This window comes from Protopterus annectens, chromosome 5.part0 (assembly GCF_019279795.1).
Source record: "Protopterus annectens isolate FY-2018-M chromosome 5.part0, PAN1.0, whole genome shotgun sequence".
NCBI classification, from domain to species: Eukaryota; Metazoa; Chordata; order Ceratodontiformes; family Protopteridae; genus Protopterus; species Protopterus annectens.
Genome location: NC_056735.1, coordinates 362,086,832 through 362,112,524, shown reverse-complemented (window position 1 = coordinate 362,112,524; position 25,693 = coordinate 362,086,832). Strand labels below are relative to the sequence as shown.

The 25,693-nt window shown below is 45.7% G+C and overlaps 1 protein-coding gene across 1 annotated transcript in view; it reads right to left on the bottom strand.

Moving 5' to 3' along the window:
- The window catches only part of USP9X (ubiquitin specific peptidase 9 X-linked), a 5,037,693-nt gene that overhangs the window by 2,776,301 nt on the left and 2,235,699 nt on the right, over window positions 1–25,693 (bottom strand). Inside the window, exon 16 of the mRNA XM_044071835.1 lies at window positions 292–441. Within this exon, the coding sequence (XP_043927770.1) occupies window positions 292–441 (150 nt within the window). The remainder of the gene's footprint in view (window positions 1–291; window positions 442–25,693) is intronic.

Sequence of the window (25,693 nt, the reverse complement as noted above, 5' to 3'; positions counted from 1 at the left end):
AACTGAAAGATGTAAAAGACTTTCATATTTTTATACAAAACAATGTCAATATAAACTTCAGCTTTGAATACTTGGACAAAATGCCCAACTAGGGCATTTGGAATTTTATTACCAAGGTTTGCAGTATGGTACATAAACCCATGACTGAATTGCAGGTCAACTGTACCATCATGAATGGGTTGATTTTTCACTAAACTGGTTACACAACTCCTGTCTCTTCTGCAGAAAGTAAGCCAACTCTTCAAAGTAACTAACCACATAAACTTATCAAAAATGTAAACAAACACTAACCACTCCAGGCAAGCAGCCTTCAACTTCTGGGTTGGGTCCTTCACTGTAGTGATTACCATGATTTCCTGGAGAACCAGTTGAAGAGTCTGATGAACTATCAGGACTTGAAGGCATATTTGAGCTTATCTGCGTAAGTTTGGCTGTAATTAGCTGAAAAAGAAACATGGAAACTATTTATAGTTCTCCAACAGCAGACCCAGCCTCCAAGCACAGAATACAAGCAAAAAAAACTCACTGTCAGTCTAGCAATTCCTTCTCGACTTGCTTTACTCTAGCATTTTTACTTCAGTTTACTTGCATCAAAATGCACCACTCTCACCTAATGCAGTTATTGCACTACTTAAGTCATTACCTATATTTATATGTTTTGTTAAAAACAGACAGCAACTTTTTTTTCCCATTTTAGATACAGGTACTATGCAGAAACATGTTCGTATTACTTACCTCCCAACTTGAATTTAAACAATGCTTTGATCATCTTCTCTTCTTTCTGCCACTTCAATGCATCTTTTACATTCCACTCAATGCATTTAATATATCTATTTTCTGTAAGATTGCATGCAATGCAATTGAGAAGCCTGCCTTACATTAATATTGTTTTACTGTGTTCCTATAAGGCCAGCTTAAAGGGAACAGTCAAAGTTCAGGCCTACATTATGTCATTTGGTACCTACAGCAATTAGAAGCTAATTTTGAGCCCCCCCCAAAAAATTTAGTTTCCCAGAATAACTGACATTAAATAACCTTTTCATCCTGGTGACAAAGATTATTTGGTATGCATTCAGACACTTTAATGGACACAAACCACAACTAGATAAATGCCACACACTGTTGATAGGACTATGTATTAATCTACCTGGAACACGTGGTATTCACCACTCAGTTATTGGGAGAGGACATTTGCTCCCACGCCTCGACGTACACCTGGGTCAACCAATGCACCATGTTGTATTTATATTAGTCAATTTTTCTGATAAGGAAGAAAGTCTTAAAAAAATGAAGGAAGTTAAAGAATTTATGCTTAGGAGCCACCAGGTTTGCCTTTATCAAAATGTATCATTTTTTTTTGTGGCCAAGCGGCAGTCTTTCACTTTGGTGACATTTTATCAAAAACCCCCTCTCTTTAATTTTCTGACACAATAAGCTTTAAAATAACAGAGTGCATTAGTACTTTGGCAGGCTTGATAAATTGCCTTCAAACTTGAAACTACACCTCCAACAAACACCTGCTTTTCACACTGAAGATATCCAACCAATTGATAAGACAGACTGTGCAGTCACTTCCCAAACACCTTTGAAGCTTAAGGAAGAGTACACTAAACCTTCAAGATCGGTGAAGTTTGCAGCTGTGCTTGCGCAGGTCTGCTCTGCTGCAACACCCCTCTCACCTTGCCACCTCTGATGTTTAAATCAGAGAACGCCCTCACCAACCACAAAGGAAAATGGTCAATCGTCAGCTTTTTGAGGATTCCTTAGATACTTCAGCAGCTTCAAAATTTCCACAACAGAGAAATACATTAGGCAAGAAAAAAAAAGACAAGGCCAAATCACAATCTATTGCAGGATTGTACTCTGAATAGTCTCCTGTTTGTATTTAGCCTATCTTTTCTTTTTTCTGCTCTATTTTGTTCCTATAGGATTTTAGCTCTTGTTTTTCCTTTTGAAGTAGTAATTTTACAGCTAAATGACTTCACTGCAAACTGTAACCATTAATGTTAAAGGTTTGAATTCTCCAAAAAAAAAAAGGCACGTATTTCACAAGTATGCATGATCACTGAAAGCATTTTTTTAATTCAAGAAGTTAAAACAGCAAAGCAGTATGTAAAATGCCAGAAACTGAGAAATTACAATTTGGTGCGTTATAAACTATAATAAAGGGATTGCAATCCATTTCGAGTCAGACCTTAGATATAATAAATGACACTGAAGGGAGATGAATAATGATTAAATGGCAATCACCCCCCATTTCTCTCTCGACATATATATATATATATATATATATATATATATATACACATATATATATACACATATATATATATATATATATCTAACATATATATATATATATATACACACACACATATATATATGCACACACATATATACATATATTATATACACACACAAATACACAATGTGTGTGTGTGTCTACATTGCATGATAGAAATTGTCAGTAGACAGACTTTTAAAATGCTGAGACCACAAAAGCGAAACCTCACAACGCTGACATGTTGAATGCCTGATGTACACAAAACCAAAACAACGTTCTGCCTTACCTCCAAGGTAACACAATTACAAAACTAATAACTCATACCACAGCAACAGTACACTATCATTTTAAAACAAACTACATACCTATCACCACCTACCCCCCTGCCCACCAACCAATACCCACACAGCTAAAGAAAATCCCACTGAATATTCATGACTATCTAAAACACTGACATGAATACTCACTGCAGTTTGCTAAATTCCATAAAAAATTATTTTCGACTTTTACGTTTTTGCAGGGGAGTTGTGCCCCCCAAACACTCTGCAAATTAAATACCAACTCCAAGAGTGGTTCTCATTTTAAATGGACTTCACAAGGTTCACAAAGACAAGCATCTGCCACCTGTGAAACCTATTTTGTCAAGTAAAGGATGGGCAACTGAGCCCCTTCTGATTTACATTGAAAAGACTAACCTATTTTGGACACTGTAGCCACTGTTTTGAAAGACACAAAGATTTCTGGAAGATTTGTATGAATTGACAGACAACTTGGGATGCTAATGACTTGTTACTTTAGCCATAGCACTGCATTAATGGTCATCCCCAATGAGTTTGGTGTAAAGTATTAGGGCTTTCATGAGCACGAAAACAGATTTTAGTGCTAATAAAGTTGAGCTGATTTGTACCCTCAGAACTTGTATTACAGAATGTTTTTATATTTGAGGAAAAATACTATATTCAGAGAATGGGTGTAGCTATAGGCATTGCGTGCCCAATACGTATGCAAATCTAGTTCTAACATTATGGGAACAGGAGAAAATATTTATAAACAATCCCCGGGATTCATGAAGCTTGCGCCAGGCGCAGGCGTAGCGTAGGCGGAATAACGCCAAATATGGCAGCAGAGCGATTCAGGTAGGATCCAATTCCATGTGCACTACCGGCGTACGCCAGAACTGTGCAGCCCACGGCATAGGTATGCTAATCACCCCATGTGCAGTGTCGCACCATACAAATGAAGGCAGATAGCGATTCATGAAGTGGTGCAGGCGTAGGGTAAGCCAACGGAAATGTAAACCAAAAAACACGGTTTACATTTTCCCAAACAGAACATCGGAGTTATGGAAGCGGACCAGACTCATGTATTACAAAGTTAACATATGCCAATGGCATAAGAAAAGATGCACACCACCTAAAAAACAACATTTAATGTCATGTCCACAGTCATGTCCACAGTAACGCACAGTACAACCGCAGGGCATGTGTGCGCTAACAGGAACATACACCCTAATACACAATGGTAGGCATGGAACACCACAACCAAGGTGCAAGGGTTGCTAAGGGCCTGCGACAGTGTTCGGCGCGGTAACTATGAATTAGTAGTCAATGGCATGCAAATGAGGCAGGTAATACTGAATCGCAAATGTCCCGCCGGATGAAGGTTGTACCATACGGCGTAGCGCTATAACACCGAGGAGTGGCTCAGAGGAGATACATGACATCAGCAGAGGGGTGTGCCACCGTAGCAGTAAGCACATTGGAGCAATGCAAATCTGGCCTGGAGGTTGCTAAGCAAAGCTGCAGGACAGGGGTGGGGAGGAAGGTATAGAATCGTTTAGCTGAGAGCACACATGGTGGCCGAAAGCGCATGTATAAGGGGATGAAAACGTGCCCGAAACCCGGTAAGAGGATGCACGCGCCACGAACAATAGCACAAACAGAAAGGTCATGGGAAGAAAAGAAAGAAATGCCGAAGTAGGGTAACTGGAATACTAATGAGCAATTAACACCAATCACCTCACGGCGGCCAATCGACGGCAGCTGACAAGTCCGCTCGCAGAAACCTGCAAAACAGGATAGGGGAGGCATTGGAATGCAAAGAAAGGAGGGGAAGCATTGGATTGCAAAGATAGGAGATCTGTCATAGCAGATCAAAGCAAACAGACAGTAGACCGGCAATAGCACACATTACGCAAGATAAGCGTGGTCTAGGAAAGTACAAATGAAAGCAGGCTGCTGGATGCATGCCAGAAAATGGTAGGTGGAACATGCAGAAATGTAAAGGGAAGGTCAAGAGGTAATCCACGGCAGCCAAATGTAATTCAACACCAAAGGCACCACAATAGTAGTACCGGTAGGAAAACACATAAGATACCCTGTAGCTACGATCATACATACACACCCTATGACATAATCGGTGTTCACAGCACAATAGTATAAAGTGTGAAAGCACCCTACACACACCTGTGTATTCCCAGATACTGCACCATAGGTGTAAACACACGGGGAACTTTTAAAATGTACATGCTGGGAGCTGCCATAGCTGTGATTCATCAGCATGTGTTAGAGACTGACAGTGTTGTGGAGAATGATGCCGACAACCACTGCAGGCCCCGGAGGAGGAGAAGAGTGTTCGGACTAAGGGTAACCTACCAGGGGCTACATGATCTGGAGATAGTACAGCATTACAGGGTGGACAGGGACATCTTACAGCAAATAGTGGAGCTGTGCCGGCCACGCCTGAGAACCAGAAACAGAGGGGAACCCATCCCAGTGGACACGAAGGTATGTGTAAGCTTGCGAATACTAGCCACAGATACCTTTCAAAGGCCAACTGGAGATATAATGGGGATCTCACAGGCATTGGTATCCAGGGTACTACACCAGCTCCTGGATGCCATGTTACCATATGCCAATGAGCATATATACTTCCCCCGAACTCAGGAGGAGTTGGCCGGCAATATGAGTCACTTCCACCACATGGCACACTATCCAGAAGTACTGGGTGTGATAGACTGCAAGCACATACAAATCAAGTCACCACGCGGTGAGCATGGTAGGCGCTACATAAACCGCAAGGGATTCCACTCCAACTGCCAGGGCATTATCATGTATGTGTGTGATGGTAGCCCTGGAAGCTACCATGACTCCCATATCTGGCATGCCTCACAGCTGTATCAGGTATTTGTCAGGGGTGACATCCCACATGGCCACCTAGTGGGTGATGCTGGCTATGCACTGGAGCCGTGGATGATGACTCCCATCAGAAATGCACACACACCCATGCAAGAACGCCATAATGAGGCACACGAACAAACCAGAATCATCATAGAGCATGTGTTCAGGATGCTGAAATCACGGTTCCGGTGCTTGGACACATCTGGTGGAGCCTTGCAGTACTCTCCAGGCACGTGTGCCCACATCGTCATAGTATGTGCCATGCTACATAATATGATCCTGCGGAAACAGCTGCAGCAGGGACAAAATGGTGAAGGCCCTCATAGCCCACCGCAATTGCCAAGGCCATCACAGGCACAGAGGGATTAAGACCACGAACACATTGTGCCAGCCCCAGTAGGCAGACGGAGGCATGCCCAATATGCCTACGCCTTGGCAAAGAGGGAACGCATAGCACATGCTCTGACATTGTAGGCCCCTACGGACTGACACCTCTCCACCTGCACACACAGTAAAATGGATGGTACACAAACACGACCACCTGTAAATTGTAATGTATAGGTGGCCCACTGTGTGAATCCTACATAGGCAGCCCTCAAACATTGTACACACAACAGCTAATGGAAAACGGAATGTCAACACCTAAACAGTACATGCGCCTATCAGCATATGGTGGTGCTGTGTGTATAGGTTCCCAGGTAAATCGGTAGGTACACGGCCGATTGTCAGAGGCCATACACCAAACGGGGCAAACAGTGTCCGCTGTCTCCACAACATCGAGTAACCAACTGTCGCTTAGTGGAGCAGAGGCAATCGCAGGAGCACGTGTGTAGGCACTGTTCTGCACACAGTCATCACGGAGTCCCTGCTGCGTTAATGAGGGGCTCCACACAATAAAATCATGGAAGTTGTGTCAAGGCATGGGTTGCACCCATGACAGGTATTTGTCACCCCAGCATGCCCCACCTATGGTCGTTTGAAGGTGTAGTACAGTATCGCGTGTGGCTCACTGTGATATACATACCCAATGCTGGAGCAAATCCAGTAAACATCACATGGACATACCATTAACTGGACTCATCAATATGTAAACTGAGTTACCCATGTGAGTGCAGTATGGAGTAACAGCCGTAGTATACTCCACGTACAAAACATAACACGTGTACATATCCCAGATATCCATGTGTTAAACGCAGTGACCATCGTGCATGTTCCCGGTCCCACGTCCTGCAAGGGATGTAACGTAATCCCGAAGGCACGAGTAATGCATGTCGGATGCAGGTCATCAGATCATGTTTAGCACACATTAGCGGGAATATGCATTGCCCACTGCTGGTAAGCGATGTTTAAATACGACTATACGGATACGCACGAAACAGGGATAAGCTTCTCCGAATATCGCGCAGAGCACGGTCAATGATGTCCAGAACAGGTGAAACCAGCATTATCCACCTGTGTACTAATAGCGCCTGCTCTGAAGGGTAAAACGACCACTGCCAGGAGTAGAACAGGCAATCATGTATAGAATCACCTAACACTATTGCTAGCCAAGATGTACCTATGGGTAGGGTTGCCACCTCTGCAAATAACCATATGGGACATACGTCAGATGTCTGCAGGCCGACACATACAGCCGGCCAGTACAAAAATCAGAACTTCACTGTTTTGCCTAGATAAATGCTTATTCTTGTAATGTTTACTTACTTATTCTGTGTCTATAACATATAGTTGGTTCAGATACAGAACTGTGTTTTATGCAACTATTACATAAACTATAGGAAATAAGTATATCCTACAATCTCAGCACATTTGCCATGTTTACAAATATTTTGCAGGACACAACTGCCCAAAGAGGGACTGTCCCTCGCAAAGTGGGACAGCTGGTAACCCTAACCTATGGCAGGTGTGTAATGTGACAAGTACAAACACAAACGTGCGGAGTCCAGGAAACAGTATACACAGACAAGTACACAATGAAAGGTGTAGCTTGCCTGTCACACTCCCTGTCAGATATATAGACATAAAGGAGCTCTCTGAGCATGTAGCCCAGGCCGATATGACCCTGACCTTGAGTAGCATCTTACCCTCACCAAGAATGATACCACAATATGAAGACAAGATGATCAATTTCAACAATTGGCTTAAGTACTGGTGTCATTCAAAGGAGATCCAATGCCCGTCAGCTTGGGATGATACGCTCGACAAGCCACGATGCTTCGCTAGGGACGGCTTGCACCTGTCACCCCTGGGATTTAGGATATTGGCAAAGGCTCTTACTACCCCCATAGTGTCTTTTTTAGGCAAGGCTCAAAAGACAAACCCACCTCCATAGGTATCACAAGGGATAAGAAACTAAGAGTAATGCTACTCAACGCCAGAAGTCTAAACCTCAAGATGCACGCACTCGAAACTCTCCTTAGCATGGAGAACATAGATATCTGTGCAGTAACAGAAACCTGGTTCAGGGCTCCCGAGAGCACCCCAGCGCTACCAGGTTATACCTCATACCATGCTTTTCGGCCCCAAAACTTGGACCGAACCACAAAGGAGGGGAGTATCGATATTCATCAAAGATACCCACACCTCCAGGTTGGTGGCAAAGCAAGAAGCATCAGAGACTATCCATGTGCAACTAACAGTGGGTAAAACTGCCTTCCAGTTTACAGCCTGCTACAGACCACCCTCCCAAACCCAGGAACCCCACTCGGCCTTCCTGAGAACACTGGAAAATATGAAGGTCTCTCCAAACACCATTATATTGGGTGACTTCAACTACCCAAACATAGACTGGGAGCATTACTCTAGCTCCAACACCCTAGCCCAAAGGTTCCTAGAATTTATAAACTCAAATGCTATGGAACAACTTGTTACCACTCCCACAAGAGGGGAAAACATACTGGTCCTGATCATCACCAACATGGGGACTCTATGCTCCAGACCAGAAGTGTATCCCTCACTGGTAAGATCAGACCATAAACTAATCTCACTGGATATTCACATCCCGACCCCACCCCCTGCCCAGAAAACCACAGTGAAAAACTTTTCTAAAGCAAATGTCACACTCCTCAAAACTGAGGTGGAATCCTTCAAAGCCCCCGGGCCTGTGGAAAATACGGCCCAGACCGCAGAATCCTTTATAAACGCATTCTATGAACACCTTCAGGAATGCATGGATCATGCGATCCCAAATAAAACCAAGACCCAATCCTCCAAAGGCAGACGTCCTGTCTGGTGGACCCCAGCCATAAACAAACTATACAATAGAAGGAGGAAGCTACTAAATGATAGAGAAAAATCCCAGAAAGGGAAGGCATCACTGATCAGTATTAGCAAAAAACTACGGGCACACACAAAATTGTCTAAGGCCAGCTTCGAGAGAAAAATTGCACAGGACACTAAGGATAATCACAAGGCTTTCTTTAGTTATGTTAGGAACCTGGGTAGTAATTCCCAGATATGCTCAGAATTAGTCCAAAATGACAAAAAATACACCGAACCCACAGACATGGCCAACATCCTAGCTGACAGGTTCAGCGCAAACTTCTCCCCCCCCATCCCCACCAAAAGGGCAAATATCTATCCCAGCAGAGTGCTGCCCCCCTGACATCTCAGATGCTCAGGTAAGAGCCGCCCTCTCCAAAGCAAAAAACACAGCATCAATGGGACCAGATGGTGTCCCGGGCTGCATCCTACATGAACTCCAAGAGCTAAACCCAAACATAAAACTACTGTTCAATCTCAGCCTTACTACAGGATATGTGCCCAAAGAGTGGCATACAGCAACAGTGGTCCCCCTCTCCATAAAGGTGGTGCCTCAACGGATCCTGGAAACTATCGCCCCATAAGTCTAAATAGCTTGGTCTGCAAAGCTATGGAAAGGATCATCATGGACCTCATAAATAAAGATATTGGGGACCTACAAACACTGGATCCTACCCAGTTCGGTTTTGTTAAGGGCAGATCCTGCCTCTTAAACCTGGTTGATTTCTTTGAAACAGTCACCAAAGGCCATTGACGAGGGGAAGGTGGTCCACACAGCCTACCTGGACCTCGCAAAAGCCTTCGATACAATACCCCACTCGGGCATTATAGATAAGCTCACCAGCTAAAATACAAACCCTTATGTCACTAGATGGATTGCAAACTGGCTCAAGGACAGGATCCACATGGTTAGAATTGCTGGAGCCATGACGGACTCCAAACCAGTTACAAGTGGTGTCCCACAAGGCTCAGTCTTGGGACCTCTCTTGTTCGGTATATATTTCTTGGAGGTACAGGCCAACACGGAAGGACTGTGGCTGACCAAGTTCGCAGATGACTGCAAACTGGGTGCCATAATCGACTCTCCAGCCAACACAAGCATCCTCCAAAAGGGCCTCATAGAAACAAACAACTGGTGCCAGAGCCATGGCCTCAAGCTAAATGCCAAAAAGTGTATAGTCATCCACCTTTGGCAAAAACAAAGTGCCCACAAATTACCACATAGGTGGTAATCCATTAAGTACAGAAGAAGTAATTAGGGACCTGGGGACCCAAGTTGATAGCAATCTCTCATTTAACAACCATGTGGCCAAAGTGGTTAGAAAAACATTTTATATAGCCCACCTAATCATGAAGGGATTCACATCTAGATCAGGGGACGTCATCGTGCCTCTTTACTCATCCCTAATCAGGCCCATAATTGAGTACAATGCCCCTTTTGGGATGTACCTTACCAGACACGCAGCAACTGGAAAGACCCCAAAAGTACCTCACCAAGAGGATCAAAGGGCTCAAACAGATGCCATATGCTGCCCGGTTAAAGAAACTCCAGCTCTACTCAGTGGCATACCGCCTGTTCAGAGGTGATCTGTGCCTGACGTATAAAGCCATGTCCAGCCCGGAATTAATGGACATGCTGCACCTCAAAAAATCCAAATCCCATCGAGCTACGCGCTCGAGAGAATTGAACCTCAGCACTGAAATAAATAGGACATGCTGGAGGGACAGATTCATAACCCAGAGGCTCCCTTCACTCTGGAATAAAATCCCAGTCCAGGTTAGGCAGAGTCCCTCATTGACTCTCTTCTTCAAGAGGAATCTTGAGTGGATGGGAGATCGTAGGTTTACCCCGGGTATCACTTCTGTGTCACTGTTACACAGAGGCACAGTATACTAACCTCAAAAAAGGGCATAGCAAAATAAATTCAAAATGGGTGGCGAAAGCCAAACACATTCTGGCTAGGCTTATAAATGCCCTAGGGCAGATAGCCTAGTATGAACCTATATATATATATATATATATATATATATATATATATATATATATACATATATATATACATATATATATATACATATACATACATATATATATATATATATATATATATATATATACATATAGATATATATATATATATATATATATATTTATATATATGTACACATATATACATATATATAATACAGATAGAAAGGGCGATAGAGTGATATATGTTGATATATACGGATTCAACGATATCTGCAAATATATATAGATAGGTCAACGACATTCATAACACCTTGGAGATGCAAATAAATAGGATACCACCAACTATGGAATGTGTAACATACCGGCACACGTAACCACGAGGCTGAAAGACCGAAAGAACACAGTACCGGAACAGTACAACCGCGAGTAATCGTATGACGATATGAAGGGACATGTAGGTACCGCTGCCGGTGTTGCGGTCCACATAGGTACTGTGTTCAACTGTGTTTGAGAGTGCTGTAGTCTGTGTTGAGGGTGCCGTGTGCATCTCTGTGTGACTGTATTGTGTGTCTGCATCGTGCGTCTGTTAGTGCCAACTCGGAAGTAGATCATTACGGTAGGTGCGGGTATAGCTAGGCGTAGGCATACGGTTACCACCTATCCCACATTAGGAGGGACAGCCCCTCCCTGGGCAGGTGTGTCCTGACATAAAACATAAAGGGCAAATGTCCGAGATTGTAGGACATTAATATGTCCCATATATTATGTAATAGTTGTATTAAATAGTTATGCCTGTATGTAAGAAACATAAATGTTACATGCAATATGATAAGTAGCCAAAGTATCACAACAATAGGTATGTATTGAGGATAAAAGTATGTGCTATCCTGTGTACTGACCGTGGCTATGTGTTGGCCTGTAAACACTGCTGTGTGTCCCGCAAGTGTCTAACAATGGCTATATGAAAAGGTGGCAACCCATGGCAAAGAGGTTCTGTTACCAATACAACTGCAATGACTGCAAATATCTGGGACAGAAATGCACGTGATAGCTGTCATTTAGACATATCCCTGTACATATCGCTGCAATTCCGGAGGTATGGAAGTATCAACCTCACCTGCATACTATATAGAAACCAATTAACAACGGCCAAATGTAAAATCCCGTAACATAAGTCTACTAACTGATAGCTCTTTAATTAGGGACGGAGCCCACACACACATATATGGAATATGTAGAAATGTAAGCCCCACAAACCTGTATATGCTACGTACACCCACCGACATCCCCCACACTAGAAACTACAGCAATACAGACCGTAATAACAGCACAAACATCCAAGTCTGTCAATTGCATCTGCAGAACCGTCAACATACGTTGAGAGAGACAACTAAAGGCGCCATGAAACCACATGTTACAGATATCGACATATATCAGGATGACTTGCCAGACATTCAAACCGTACGCTCATACCATATACCTGTTTAAGCAGTGAGAGAGAGATAAGCAGTGTGTGAGAGAGACAGAGAGACGAAAGTCCGGAACGATAAGTAGAACACTCGGTATGTAGGTTTATGTATAGCATGTTTTGTATTTACTGTATGTATAAGCCTGGTTTGCATTAATTAAAAGTGTCCGCAATGCATAAAGTGGGAAAAGGTATTTATGTAGTGATGTCTTGCTGAGCAAACTTACGCTTGTAGAAACTGTGCGTCCAGCAGTGGGCCACAAGGTACACATCAGACACCACAAGGGGTGCTACATGAGAATTCCATACAACCCGCCGTCAGTGGTAGGGTATGTCCAACAAGTACGTGCCATAGCAGGGGATAGTATATGTTGATATACTGTCACAGTAGGCATGTGTATGGGCATATAACGACAATGACATGTGTAAGGTGGTCCCACTGTGCAAGTATGCTTTGCATTACGGGATACTATGTAAAATATGTGTGATGTATAGTATTGTGGGTAGATATGTCAGATAGTCTACACAGCATAACAGGCATATCATGCATACCAAAGGTATCGTCTATTGGCATGTACAATAACAGGATACATATGGCTTGTAGGCACGGGACATTGTAATAGCATGACAGCTAATCTAAATGGAAGGGCTACCAAGTAACCATGCACAAAGGACATGTAATAGCTTCACAGGTTCATAGTGGGGTACTATGCAGTCTGGCACGTGTATGTGTAAGCAGAAATACAGTGTTCACACCAGTGGCACCTCTCTAGGGCAGTGTCCTGTGCACAGCAGAGCCATGTGTTACCTGCACCTCTGCACAGTACAGCCACTGCAGTGATACCTGGCGTACATGTGCCCCCCAACCACCAAGGGAGGTATCACATGAACAGTGCTACTGAGTGTCCCTGCGTGATGTACATAGGACTCAAGTTCCAAAGCATGGTGAGTGTCCGGTTTGGGAATGCAATCCTCAAGCACATCCCACTCATCGTTGCGTGTGCACACATATCCATGGGCATGTTGCTCAGTGGCTTTTGCTTATGTCGCGTATGTGGAGTATATTCATTAATACTGTTGTGGACATGGGCCCTGTCTGTTCAGCAGAGGTCACCCCTGAGTATGTAGTATACAAATGTGTACAGACGTGGTGTCCGTAGTTCAGCCGCATACTTCAACTGTTGGAGCTCAATAAACGTTAAGGCGTGTTAATGTTGTGGTATGTAAAGCTGTAGCTGTTGTGTAAGGTACACCCTAAATGGGGTGTACCCTTGAATGTGTGTAGAAGTCTTGGGTTCAGAGGTACAATGGGTGCCTATGTACCAGCTACACACCCAGTACAGATAAGTGTGGCCACGTAGAAGGATATCCATGCCACAGTGGCAATATGGTAACTACAGGAGTGGGTGCGACATACGTGTGTACTACGAACATGCACAATGTGACATGTATGTAGGGGACTACCACCTATGTGACAGTCAGTGGGTGAATGGTGTAATGCAAAGGTGATGTCCATGCAGCTTGAGGCCATGATATTCTTATCAGGTATCTGTCACAGTGACACCCATATGGATATTGTCAGTATCACCTGGTGGATCAATCATGGCGCTTTGTATGCATGGGGTTTGTAAAACTAGGCAGGGAAAGTCCCTCTGTGCTAGCCTGTACCTCAGGGAAGCATATACTGAACATGAGGGGCCCTATGACTGAGGACTGTGGTATGCTAAGTGCAACTGAAATGCAGTAGGTACTATGGTATGCTACCCTCATTGTGTGTGTCCAGTCCATGAGCCACGTTGCATAACATCCTGAGACATAGGGTACGATGTGCAGGTAGATGTATATGTTGTCAATACCAGAATGGAGAACAGTGCTATAAGGCAATGAGAGGACAATGTAGGATGTGTGGACCCCCGTACCATCATCAACTACCCTGGTAACGTATGAAAGGAGTCCACCAGGTGTAGGGGCCATGCTCTGGCCCTAACAAGTCCAACCCAGGTGGCATCACAGGAATGGAGCCCAACAATGTCTCTGTGAATGACGTCCATGATGATGGGCCCCATAGCCGTGCAGAACGGTCCAGTCAGGTTTGTAGGACTATAGTCCCACACGTGCATTGTGGCGCCACCTGTGTGGAGTGTGATAACTGTTGCTGTGTGCCATTCAGAGGCCACAATGTCTGATACAAGGTTATTACTGAATATGGTGGCCTAGTGGGGAGACGTCTTTCAGAGCTTTGTGGACATCACAGCCTGGGACTTTGAAAGGTGACATGGGGCCAGTGTCCCAGGACATATAGAGTGCAGGTTAGTACTGTGCTGGTGTGACCGCAGGGACACTGCAATGTTCCTGCATGGATTGTGACCCTGTAGTGAGTGTGAGCGTGTAATGTTAGCATTGAATCCATCCGCCAGCATGTTCCCTACATCACCTGGGTCTGTAATGTTCCTGAGTGACTGCTATATGTGAGAGCAGATGTGGATATTGCCATTGACTACTGACATACCACAATAATACCTTGTGGTACACCTCGGAATGTGTCGCAGTAATGTTTATGTAGCTAGTCATGGAGTATGTGAAGAGGGATCCCGTGGCCCTACCGAGGCTGACCAGTGAGCTACCCCACCCATGGGATTGTACACCACTGTGCAACAGCCTCCACCTGTTGTTGTATATTATGTCCATGGAACATGACCACCAGAGTGGCATCTGTTATCTGGTGTGTACCATAATGGATCTGTGTGGAATAGCATGATCCATGCAGTCGTGTACATACTAATGAAGTGCACTGGGGTATGTTTCAGCATTTGTATGTGCATTGTCCATCTGCATGGGTCTCATGACATCAACAACTACTGTCATAAGACATCTGTAGTAGGTGTCGTAGTACTCATGTACTGTATATGCCGTGAAGGGTGTGGTGCCGGGATGTGGCTAACAAGGGTGATTAGCATATGTTCGGAATTCACCAATGAGGGGATAACCCCAGGTGTGGAACACCAGTCACATGTTGGTAGTGTTCATGTCAAGGATAATGTTGGTCTTGGAGGTGGTGTGTATGGGTTGATCCAGCCGAGTGGAGGTTGACTCACGGATGTGTTGGTACATGAGTGGCTATCCCAGTTAAGTGTGGGGTAGTGTCAGTCCACATCAGTAGTAGCTGTCTGAGCCCTACTGTCCAGTACACCAACAAATGAGGTCTGGTAACCGTGGGGTGTATTGTTGAATCTGTAGCTGGTTACAATGTGTAGAGCGGTTCCAGACACAGTTAGTTGCACGTGGAGCACCTCTGATGCATTGTGCTAAGTAACTAGCCAGGATGTGTGTACAACATAGTGGGATATGGGAACACCTCAGCTGTGGGTGTGCCGGTACAGGTGTGTGCCTGAAAGGTATGGTCTTGTCTATAACCTGTCATTGCAGGTGTGCTTTGAAGAGCCTAGAGGCAGGTCCCAGTCACTGCAGAGATACTGGAGTGGTGCATTATAAGGTGTGCCTTGCCTGCGTCACACAGGAAGATGCAAGCATTGTGTCACATGACCCCATGTCTTGCTTGCCAGTTCCCGTTCCGCCGGTGACTGTTATTGGAAACTGTGCAAGACAGGCAGTATAGAAGCAGCAAGAGCCTCACATGTGATCTGTACTCCCAGGGCTGACAGGTGCAGGTCATCTGTGCCAAAGCATTGTGTTTGACCATGTCAGTCAAAGCAGACAGATGCCAGATGCCTGTGGAATAACAGCAGAAGCATATGCAACTGTTGAAGTGACAGTCAGTCGTCGTACAGTGGTATCTGGTCCGGATGAATGCATAATGCTCCCCAGGGCTTGGCCCACACCTTCAGGGCTACAAGACTGGTGAGCTATTGCATGTCCCTGTACACGTAGTCTGTGAAGTGGCATCTCAGGGCAGTCACATTAACATGGAGAATGACAGTCACATCGTACCTGATGAGGTGTGGCATGGGTGCATAGGTTATGTTGCAGAACCAGTTACCCAACAGCAAGATGTAAGCAACTATCGCCTTGTGTAGCCTGCTGTGTGGAACTGCAGTGTGACCACCTAGAGTCACCTATGACTGGTGTGCTGTGTATGTTATAACACCCTATTGGCTGTATGTGATGGGCACACGAGTCTGTGGGCTATAAGTTGGTGATGTTGTGTTCTGTGATGGGGGCTGCCTCTGGTGCCTACACAGAGTATGGAGAGGTACTGCACGAGTTGTCCCCGTATGTGTGGCCTGTGGTTGAGATTATGTGAGACTATGTGATGTGTGGGGTGTGTTGCGAATGTTACACATCCCAACATGACTGCCAGGTGCAGTCAGGGTTGGTGACAGCATTACCCGCCAGCAGGGCTGCATATGTGCATCCCCCACAGGCTGTAGTGTCGTATGTTGGGAGGCGAGCATTTAACGTGTACATGAGACAATTGCTCTATTGCCACATGTACGACATATCCATCATACAGACAGGCAATAGCACTGGTACGTGACAGTTGGACATGCATGTATATACAGCCATGTCTCACAGGATATGTGAGTTACGTGTGTACAACAGCTGTTGTACCATAAGCAAGCTGGAAATTTTAGGACAGCCAGTGTAGCTGTGGGAAATGGTGTGGAATGGGTGCTATAGAAATCAGTAGCTCATGACATGCTCACAAGTTCTGAACAAGTGCCTAGCATGAACATACAATACAGATAGGGTGTTGGATAATATCAACCCACAAGTGGTGACGACCGTCATAATGGGTGGCACCGCACTATAACCTTGTTGAGTATGGTGTGCATGTCCATGAACCATTATCACTGTAGATGTTAGCAGTACAGAAGTACAAGACAGTACGGATGTTTGATTACAAATACCTTTGTATGTCACAGGAGTGTTCCACCAGTGGTATGTTGACAGACTCACAACTACAAAAGGTGCCAGAGTGACATGTGCATATCACACCAGTGCCAGCTACAGTAGAACAGGGTTAATGTGTTGTACTCCACCCTCATTGTAGCCCATACCACACAGACAAATGTTAGGCATCTGTGTATGTAAGGATGTGAATGGCTATGACCTATGAGCAATAGCTGTGTCAGTGTTGTGAACAACATACAGAATGGGCTGTGTGGGCAAGGTGTGTGACATATGTGCACAGTCTGATAGATGATATCAGCATCGTCACCGCTAGGTGAACATCTCTGTACCCATTAACTACCACCTAGGCTGCGGTCAACATTATGGACACTGTGTAAAGGATGGTGCTGTGCAGTACACCTCCCTGACCTGGTGACGTCTCCAGGCCCCATAGGTAGTCATACGAGGTACCCATGTCATGACAGGGTGCCAGCCATGGGCACGGAGATCATTGGACAGGCATATACAGAACCAGGGTGACCAATATTGGATCACCTATCACCTGTAAGGGGTAATGGCCATGCGTGGATGGGCGATACCAGCCTTCACAATCCTCACCTCCAGTATGCAGCATGCTGTCTACCTTGCATAAAGACATTTGCTGCACCATGATGATGGATGATGGGACATGCTACATGTCCATAACCTGATCTGAAAGACATATGACATGGACAGCCACCGTACTAATACTAGGATCGCCACATGCTGGACAGATCCCTGTGCCATACATGTGACATACTCCCGCTATACCATGCAACCCTGTCCATCAAAGCTGCACGTCATCCCAGTCATACATGGTGTGATGGCCGCATGGTAGATGTAGTATCAACTGTCTGGATCAGTAATGTGGCACTGATTCACCTTGCGGTGGTCTAATGGCTGTCTGTTACAGCTAGGAAACCTTGCCCATACATGCTATGGTTAACAACCATCCCTGCGAATGATGTCCGACTAGCCATTGTCCCATGTCTATCACATGTGCAACACAGGCAATCTGTGGCAGGATGTTGAACAGCTGTATAGTGCTGTGTAGATGTATATGGCAAAACACATGCATGTACAGGTTTCCATGTGTATGTGTGCATTGTCACTGCTCAAGTCCATTAAGGCTGTGTCTGTGTTGATATGCAACATATACACAGCATCAAGGTCAACAGCAATACCGTGGACACATCCAAGCAAGTGCAGATAGGTAAGAACACCAGTGCAGGCAAACAGACATGCCCACATCAAGACAGCATTCACATGGAGTATGAACTCTAATGAGGTGACACACATATGGTGATGATATCCAATGCATAACCAGTGTTACATGTGTGTGACACAAACACGTCAGTCGTGTCAGTGTCACGGTGATTTGCAAAGATAACTGTGCAGATGTACTAGATATCATAGAAATGTATGCGCAGCTGTATCTCTGTACATCTCTGAAACTGTGACCTGTCACCATCATTATGTCTTACAGATAATGCCTTCCAACGTACAACCGCCAGGAGGATGATGTCCTCAGCCTGTACCTCCATGAGAACTACGAGGTGTTATTCAGCCATGTGCCACAGCATGTCCAGCAGCACGACGACCTGCAGCAGGATCTGCACAGGAGGGTGAACGATGTGGGTGGCCATAACCGCACCTACCAGCAGGTGAGCAGACACTACACGGACCTGATACTGCATGCAAAACAGCATGCCACTGCAATCGCCAGGGAACAAGGTGGAACAGGTGGTGGGCCACCAACCCAGCCCCCACTCACACACACTGAGGAGTTACTGGCCAGTCTGGGGACACCCTCAGAACAGCATCCACAAACACCATCTGCCATCGTGGAGGTGGGTGTCTCCCAACCAATGAGCCTGGAGTTTCCTGGTAAGTCAGCACTGCTCATATGGCTATTATATCCCATTTACGTGCATGTGTCACTGTACATTATGTAATGTAACATATGCATGGTATGTGGGCACATGCTGCATACTACAGTATGCTACCCTGTGTATGCACACATGTGCATACTATATGCTATTGTACAGGCGTATGTGTTAATATGCACAGTGCACCCTGTGGCTGTCATACAGTCATGGATAATGTTCATACTGCTGTGTCACCCCTATGCAGGTACCTCTGGTGTGCCGCACAGACATGAGTCCGTTGCAGGTGAGACTGTCATCAGTATCAGGCATGTGAAAGCATAGATCTATTCGCCATGTGGCCAGTTAACACTTGTACACTTGATGTTCATTCCATTCACGATATACAGGTCGCATCACCTATCATTTATACAGGACACCCATGTGCAATATATACAAACGAAATGATACACAGACATGAAACCAGAGTATTTGTCATCGCTACATGTGTGGTCAGCTGTGCATACAACAGTGGAGGTGTTCTACAATGGATGCATATGTACTATACATTGGAACGACACGTGTGGCAAGCAAACAGTACCACACAGTGAGCTGTGATATGGGCAGTCCACAGGAGTCACCATTGTGTTATATGCCCCTGCAATGGGTGCACACATTGTGATGTACCATCTGACATGTCGCAGACATGTAGTGTATTGGCTGCAATAATGTCACACTATCCCATAACCCATACCCTACATACAACCTGTTGTCTGCATAGCCCTGTGGATGGTGACATATCTGACATCTATGGGTGTATGTCATATGGGACAACACAGACATGTGTGATAGGCCATCACACACATTTGTCCCACACGTGCTCACATGGCCATGGGGGATGGCCAGAGATACGTAGCCACACAGTAGATGTGATGTGTATACACCCTGTTTCACATTGTCCACATATGGCCCAATTATAGCCTTAGTTGATCAATTATACAGTTGATGTGGTACACTGGACATCCTAACAGCCTGTGCACAGCCAGTGGAGGTGTCACTGATGTCTGCCATATAAGATGTGTTGATCATCACCCTTGTGTCACAGCATGACAGTAGTCACCTCTACAGCTTCCACAGACATTGACACCACATCAGGCCACAGATACTGTACATTTCCCTTGCTGCTGTAGGACATCACCATTAGCTGTGCACCTCGTGTGTGTGGTACAGCAATGTCATGTTGGACATGGTGAATTGACAAGTCCGCTATGTGTGGACATGGTTGCCAGGCAGCTAAGACTCTGTAGTTGTTGTGCAGGGGTGTCATCTGTAGGTCCTCCAGTGACCTGTCACATGACAGCATGCTTTGGTGTGTACACACCTCAGCACCGTGGGTCACAATCCACAGTTATGTCATGGGTATGCATGCAGTTATGGCTATGCAATGTGTACATATTATGCACTGTATAGCAATATAGACGCCTCATGATGCCATGCAATGGCACAGTGTCTGTACTTCACACTGTAGAGCAATGTAGACGGCTCACACTACCCTTTCATGCACATTTGTTAAACATGCATTCTATCTGTAGGGAATGCAGACAACACCGAAATGTGATGGCCATTATGACACTGTACATGTCAGGTCACCACTGTCTCAGACGTGTATGCATGTTAATGCACATGTCAGCAGATTACATGTCAAGGTCACGTCAGCCATGTGTACTGTTATCCTGTTCTGGTCCACATGTATTATCACGGGGATGCATGCATACTACCATGATTGTGTGAACTGCATGGCTACTGATATGACACCTGCTTGCTGTATTGTGCACCCCAGGGGGTATTGCTTACTAACACTATTAATGTCTGAGCTGCATGCAGTCAGCTGTATCACAGGAATGCTGCATGCCGTCTGTCAAATCACATGCATGGTGCGTCTGTGTGTCTATTGTAATTTAGAGTCTTTCTTTGCATTCACAGGTGATGTAGGTGCATTACCCTCCTGTGGTCCATTTGATGTTAGTGTTCCCACAGATACTAGCAGTGATGAACATATGCATGAGGTACAGGCAGGGTTGTCAGGGGCTGAATCTGTGCCAATGGTTGCCATCCCAGCTATGTCCCCCTCTTCCCCGCACACAGTTCTGCTGCCAACACATACCGCATCACCAGTGGCCATAGAGGAAGGACAGTCAGCGTCTGTTAGCGTAGAACAGAAACGTGTGGTGGCTACAGAAGGTGCATCTCCACACCATGTTGTCAGTATAATGTCTGCAGATGTGCCACACAGGCATGTGGCCGGTGCTGCTCGAAGGAGGACCTCTGGCAGACATGCACCTGCAGGACAGAGCACAGCAGCTGGTATCACCAGACACATGTTCCAGACTGTAGTAGCAGCACAGGCACGTGCTGAACAGCAGAACAGAGAAGGGCAGAGGCTGCAGAGGGCTGCTATCCATACCCTAAATGACATCCAGGCATTGGCAAATGCTCAACAGCAGATTGCTGATGTTCTGGACAGGCTTGACCATGGCATGGCAATCCACGAGCGTGAGCAGTCTGTGCTGGAACATCTGGTAGGAGTGAGGCGTAGGCCAGTACACCACCTAGTGCAGGTCGACGTGAGCATGCCACCTCACATGCCCACTCCCATAGTGCCAGTAGTAGTGCAGCTGGTGCTGTGCTGTCCACACCAGGACACAGCAGGCCACGTGGACGTGGCCCTGGATGTTCCCAGCAGGGAAACTGTTCCAGTGGACGTGTCGGACAGTAACCAATGTGTACCTCCGCCTGGTAGTGCCCGTGCAACCCCTGGCAGGCACAGGTCATGTGGCCGGACACAGTGAACTTTACAATCTGAAGCTGTCAATAATACCCATGTGTAGGCCTCACAAAAGGCAGAACTGTGTGCACACATACACGCACGCAGCAAACACATCTGTAGGGCACCACAACACCCACATGCATACTGAACAGACATGTCCATTCATATCACTGGCCCTTACCCACACACATGATGTCACCCATTGGTGCAGCCTACACCCCTGGCACACAATATCACCCTGTTCATATGATGAAGCCTGTGCCGCATCCCTGTCATCCACACCATCGGTGCAGGGACATGCTCAAATGGTCTGATGTACAGGGTGAACAGAATAGTGAGATGTGTATATTACATTAGTTGTGTACGACTAGTGAGGGACGTGTATATTATGTTAGTTGTGTAAGAATGGTGAGATGTGTATTTTACATTGGTTGTGTACTGCTGACACGCACCAGACATACCATGAAGTACAGGTGTAGCATGTATTGTTATATGTGCACAACCATGTAGTACAGGTGTAGCATGCATTGTTATGTGTTCACAGTATGTGTCTCTGTAACAACAGTAACAGCATGTTGGTAATGATGCCCAGGATCCCTCCTTATGGTCTACTTGCATGTGTCTACAGGTAGCAGTGTTTGCAGTCTCCCATGTGTAACTGTGGAGTACTCACAGGCACGTATGGCAATCTCAGCATGCTATACGTAGCCTCAACCAGACAGCTGGAAAGTCTAACATACCACAGATGTCCACACATATACTGATCCAGCAGCCTGTGTGCAGTGTAATAGGCTACAGTGGTTAGAGACGTGACATCCATACCAGGTCACATCACAGGTATGTTGACATGGTGCAGGGGTTGTACACAGCGGTCTGGACAATGATAACGTTAGAGGCCACTTGATAGCATGAGGCCTCACTGTGTAGCAGTAATACCCTCTCACAGTACAGGAACATGCCCACACTTCACAGGGTCGACAACACTATAACGCACACCCCATAGTGTTGAGGTGAGGACACTTGCCTATGTGGTCATCCCCTCACAGTACTGTGCACCCACACGACGCGACAGAGAAGGGACATGTACAGGTAGCCAGTACGGCTGATACCGATGGCATCAACAGGGTAGTTGACTGCATCACCATGAGGGCTGAGATCCTGTGTGTTCAGTATAGTAGCATACACCCACACTCCATGCACCAGACAGCCACACATACATACACACACACACACACACACACACACACTGTGGAGACCACAACTGTCATACACATACGGATAGCTGGTGTGTGATACACACACTACACCTGCCTACGTCATGCTTTCCACACTGCAGTATGTGCAGATGTCTACAACAGTGTACAGGGGTGTGTCACAATTGGGATGTATTCCCCACCATATGTGGCATATATGGTCACAAATGCAAACACACATGGCAGTACTGTGAATGATACACCTATGTGATGATACATCTGACAGACATGCAGCAGTATTGGCCGCATTATGTGTACCAATGCTACGTCTGGCAATTGTGCTGCTATATGCACACGGGAGGATGCAAGTCTTACAGGTGTCGAGTGGCGTACAGTCCGTAACACCTGACCACTGTGTAGGTATTCTGTCTTCACCGTCATGTAACAGTAACATAGCGTACTGTTTGCAAATGTAATGGTATGATGGCGTGTGACACACCTGTGAGCCGTACCTGGCAAACATCCATCTACACAAGTGGATCACCAATTTACGTACACACATCCATCCATACCTAATGTACATCCTACCGTACTGTCAGTATGTCACCATATACAGGTGTCAATGATGGGGCTGCATTGCAACTGCATGTTATAGTTCGGCACAGATGAGTTATTTACATCAGTTACTGCACATGCATGGCAGCTGCATGCACACTACAGTTTGTACATGTGTGTTGGTCCTACATGCCTGTCATGTAGCCATGTTTGTATGCATTGCAATCGGTGGACATGTGTGTTGACATACATACCACATGGACTGTTGTATGATATGATGGGTGTCATGGTTAACAAGTACAGAGGGAATGTGTACTCTGTCAACATTGCTACCTCATGTACTGTTGGCATTCAACAGCCATGGACCCACCTCTCATTTGCGTGCGTATGATTGCTGTAGCCACTTGTCTGCACAGAGGACAGCAAAAGCTATGCTATGTACATATGTGTTGTGTGTGTGGTCCATGCACATATCCACTGCAATTACATGTATGACATCTGAACATGTGTGTTCGTTGGTGTACAGCGACAGTCATCTGTCACAGCTGTGTAAGACCCAGGGCCCCTGTTATGTGTAGAGCCGACCTGGTTATGTACAGTGGTATCATTGCAATGCTTAACACATGATGGAACCCTGTCGGTACATGTGTAGTCTGCACGGTTGCTGTACACCTATGTACAGTCAACTGGTCATGCGTCATACGGTGTTGTGTTGATGTACTGCTGGTCCAACGACATGGTGGTGTCTGAGGGCTACATTGTAGACTGTGGTGTGTACCTCTGATCTGCACCCGAGACATCTGTGATGGCTCCTGAGTGTGTACTGGTCAATATATGTGAGTGGCTATCATGTACATGGGGCCAGTAATACCATACTGTGCCCTTCCATGTTTAGTATCCGTGTGCATGCAAGACGGCCCTTTGCAACTGCTAAGTGTGTGAGCATGCCCAGTATGCCATTGTGTAGCTGGACATGCAGTACATTCCAAACGGACGTGCGATACTAAGCATGTGGGCATGGCCAGTGACACCTTGTGCCTCTGTGTATGGGCATGGCCATTGACATTCTGTATAGCGATGGTGGACATCCAGGCAACAGATGTCCATTTACAATGTCACGATGAATGCCTACATTGAACACACTGGCTGACTGTCTTGCAGGGTGCACTGTTTGTGGCGCGTCCCGTATCTATGTAGTGTTGTTGTGGTGCTTCGTAGATATTTACTTGCCCCGATCACACCACTGCCGTGTGTTTGTTGACGTCTACCTTGGGACAGTAATATGCTTTCAGACTGCTCACTCTCTATACATTCCCTATCGGCGTCCTTGCCTTTGCGGAAGATGTTACCCACCTAGAAGTATGCCTCTGGGAGTGCTGTGTTCAGTAATCTCGGCAGCTCGCTCTGTAAATGCATACTGCTGTAGTGTGATAAGGTAGTTAGGTGCATGTTCGACTCCCAGCTCTGCCAAGTGTGTGTGTCTGTGTGTGTGTGCTTTACCAGTTGCCTGGGGACACAGTAATGCTTTTAGACACCTCACACCACATACATTCCCTATCGGCATCTTTGCCTTTAAGGATGATGTCACCCACCTAGAAGTATGCCTCTGGGAGTGCTGTGTTCAGTAATCTCGGTAGCGCGTTCTGTAAATGTGTATTGCTGTAGTGTGATAAGGTAGTTAGGTGTATGTTCGACTCCCAGCTCTGCCAAGTGTGTGTGTGTGTGTGTGTGTGTGTGTGTGTGTGTGTGTGTGTGTTACCAGCTGCCCGGGGACACGGTAATGCTTTTAGACGCCTCACACCGCATACATTCCCTATCGGCGTCTTTGCCTTTAAGGATGATGTCACCCACTTAGAAGTATGCCTCTGGGAGTGCTGTGTTCAGTACTCTTGGTAGCGCGTTCTGTAAATGCATACTGCTGTAGTGTGATAAGGTAGTTAGGTCTGTGTGTGTATGTGAGAGTTTCCCGCTGCATGACAGCAGTACATTGCTTTTACACTATTCACTCTCCGTAGAATCCGTATGGTGTCTGCCTTTGATGCTGATGCCAGCAAGCTGGACGTATGCCTGTGTGAATGCTGTGATCTAGTAATCACGGTAGAGCGTTCTGTACATGCGTAATGCTGTAGTGTGATAAGGTAGTTAGGTCTGTGTTCTGATCACAACCCTGCCAAGTGTGTGTGTGTATTTCTATTTCTA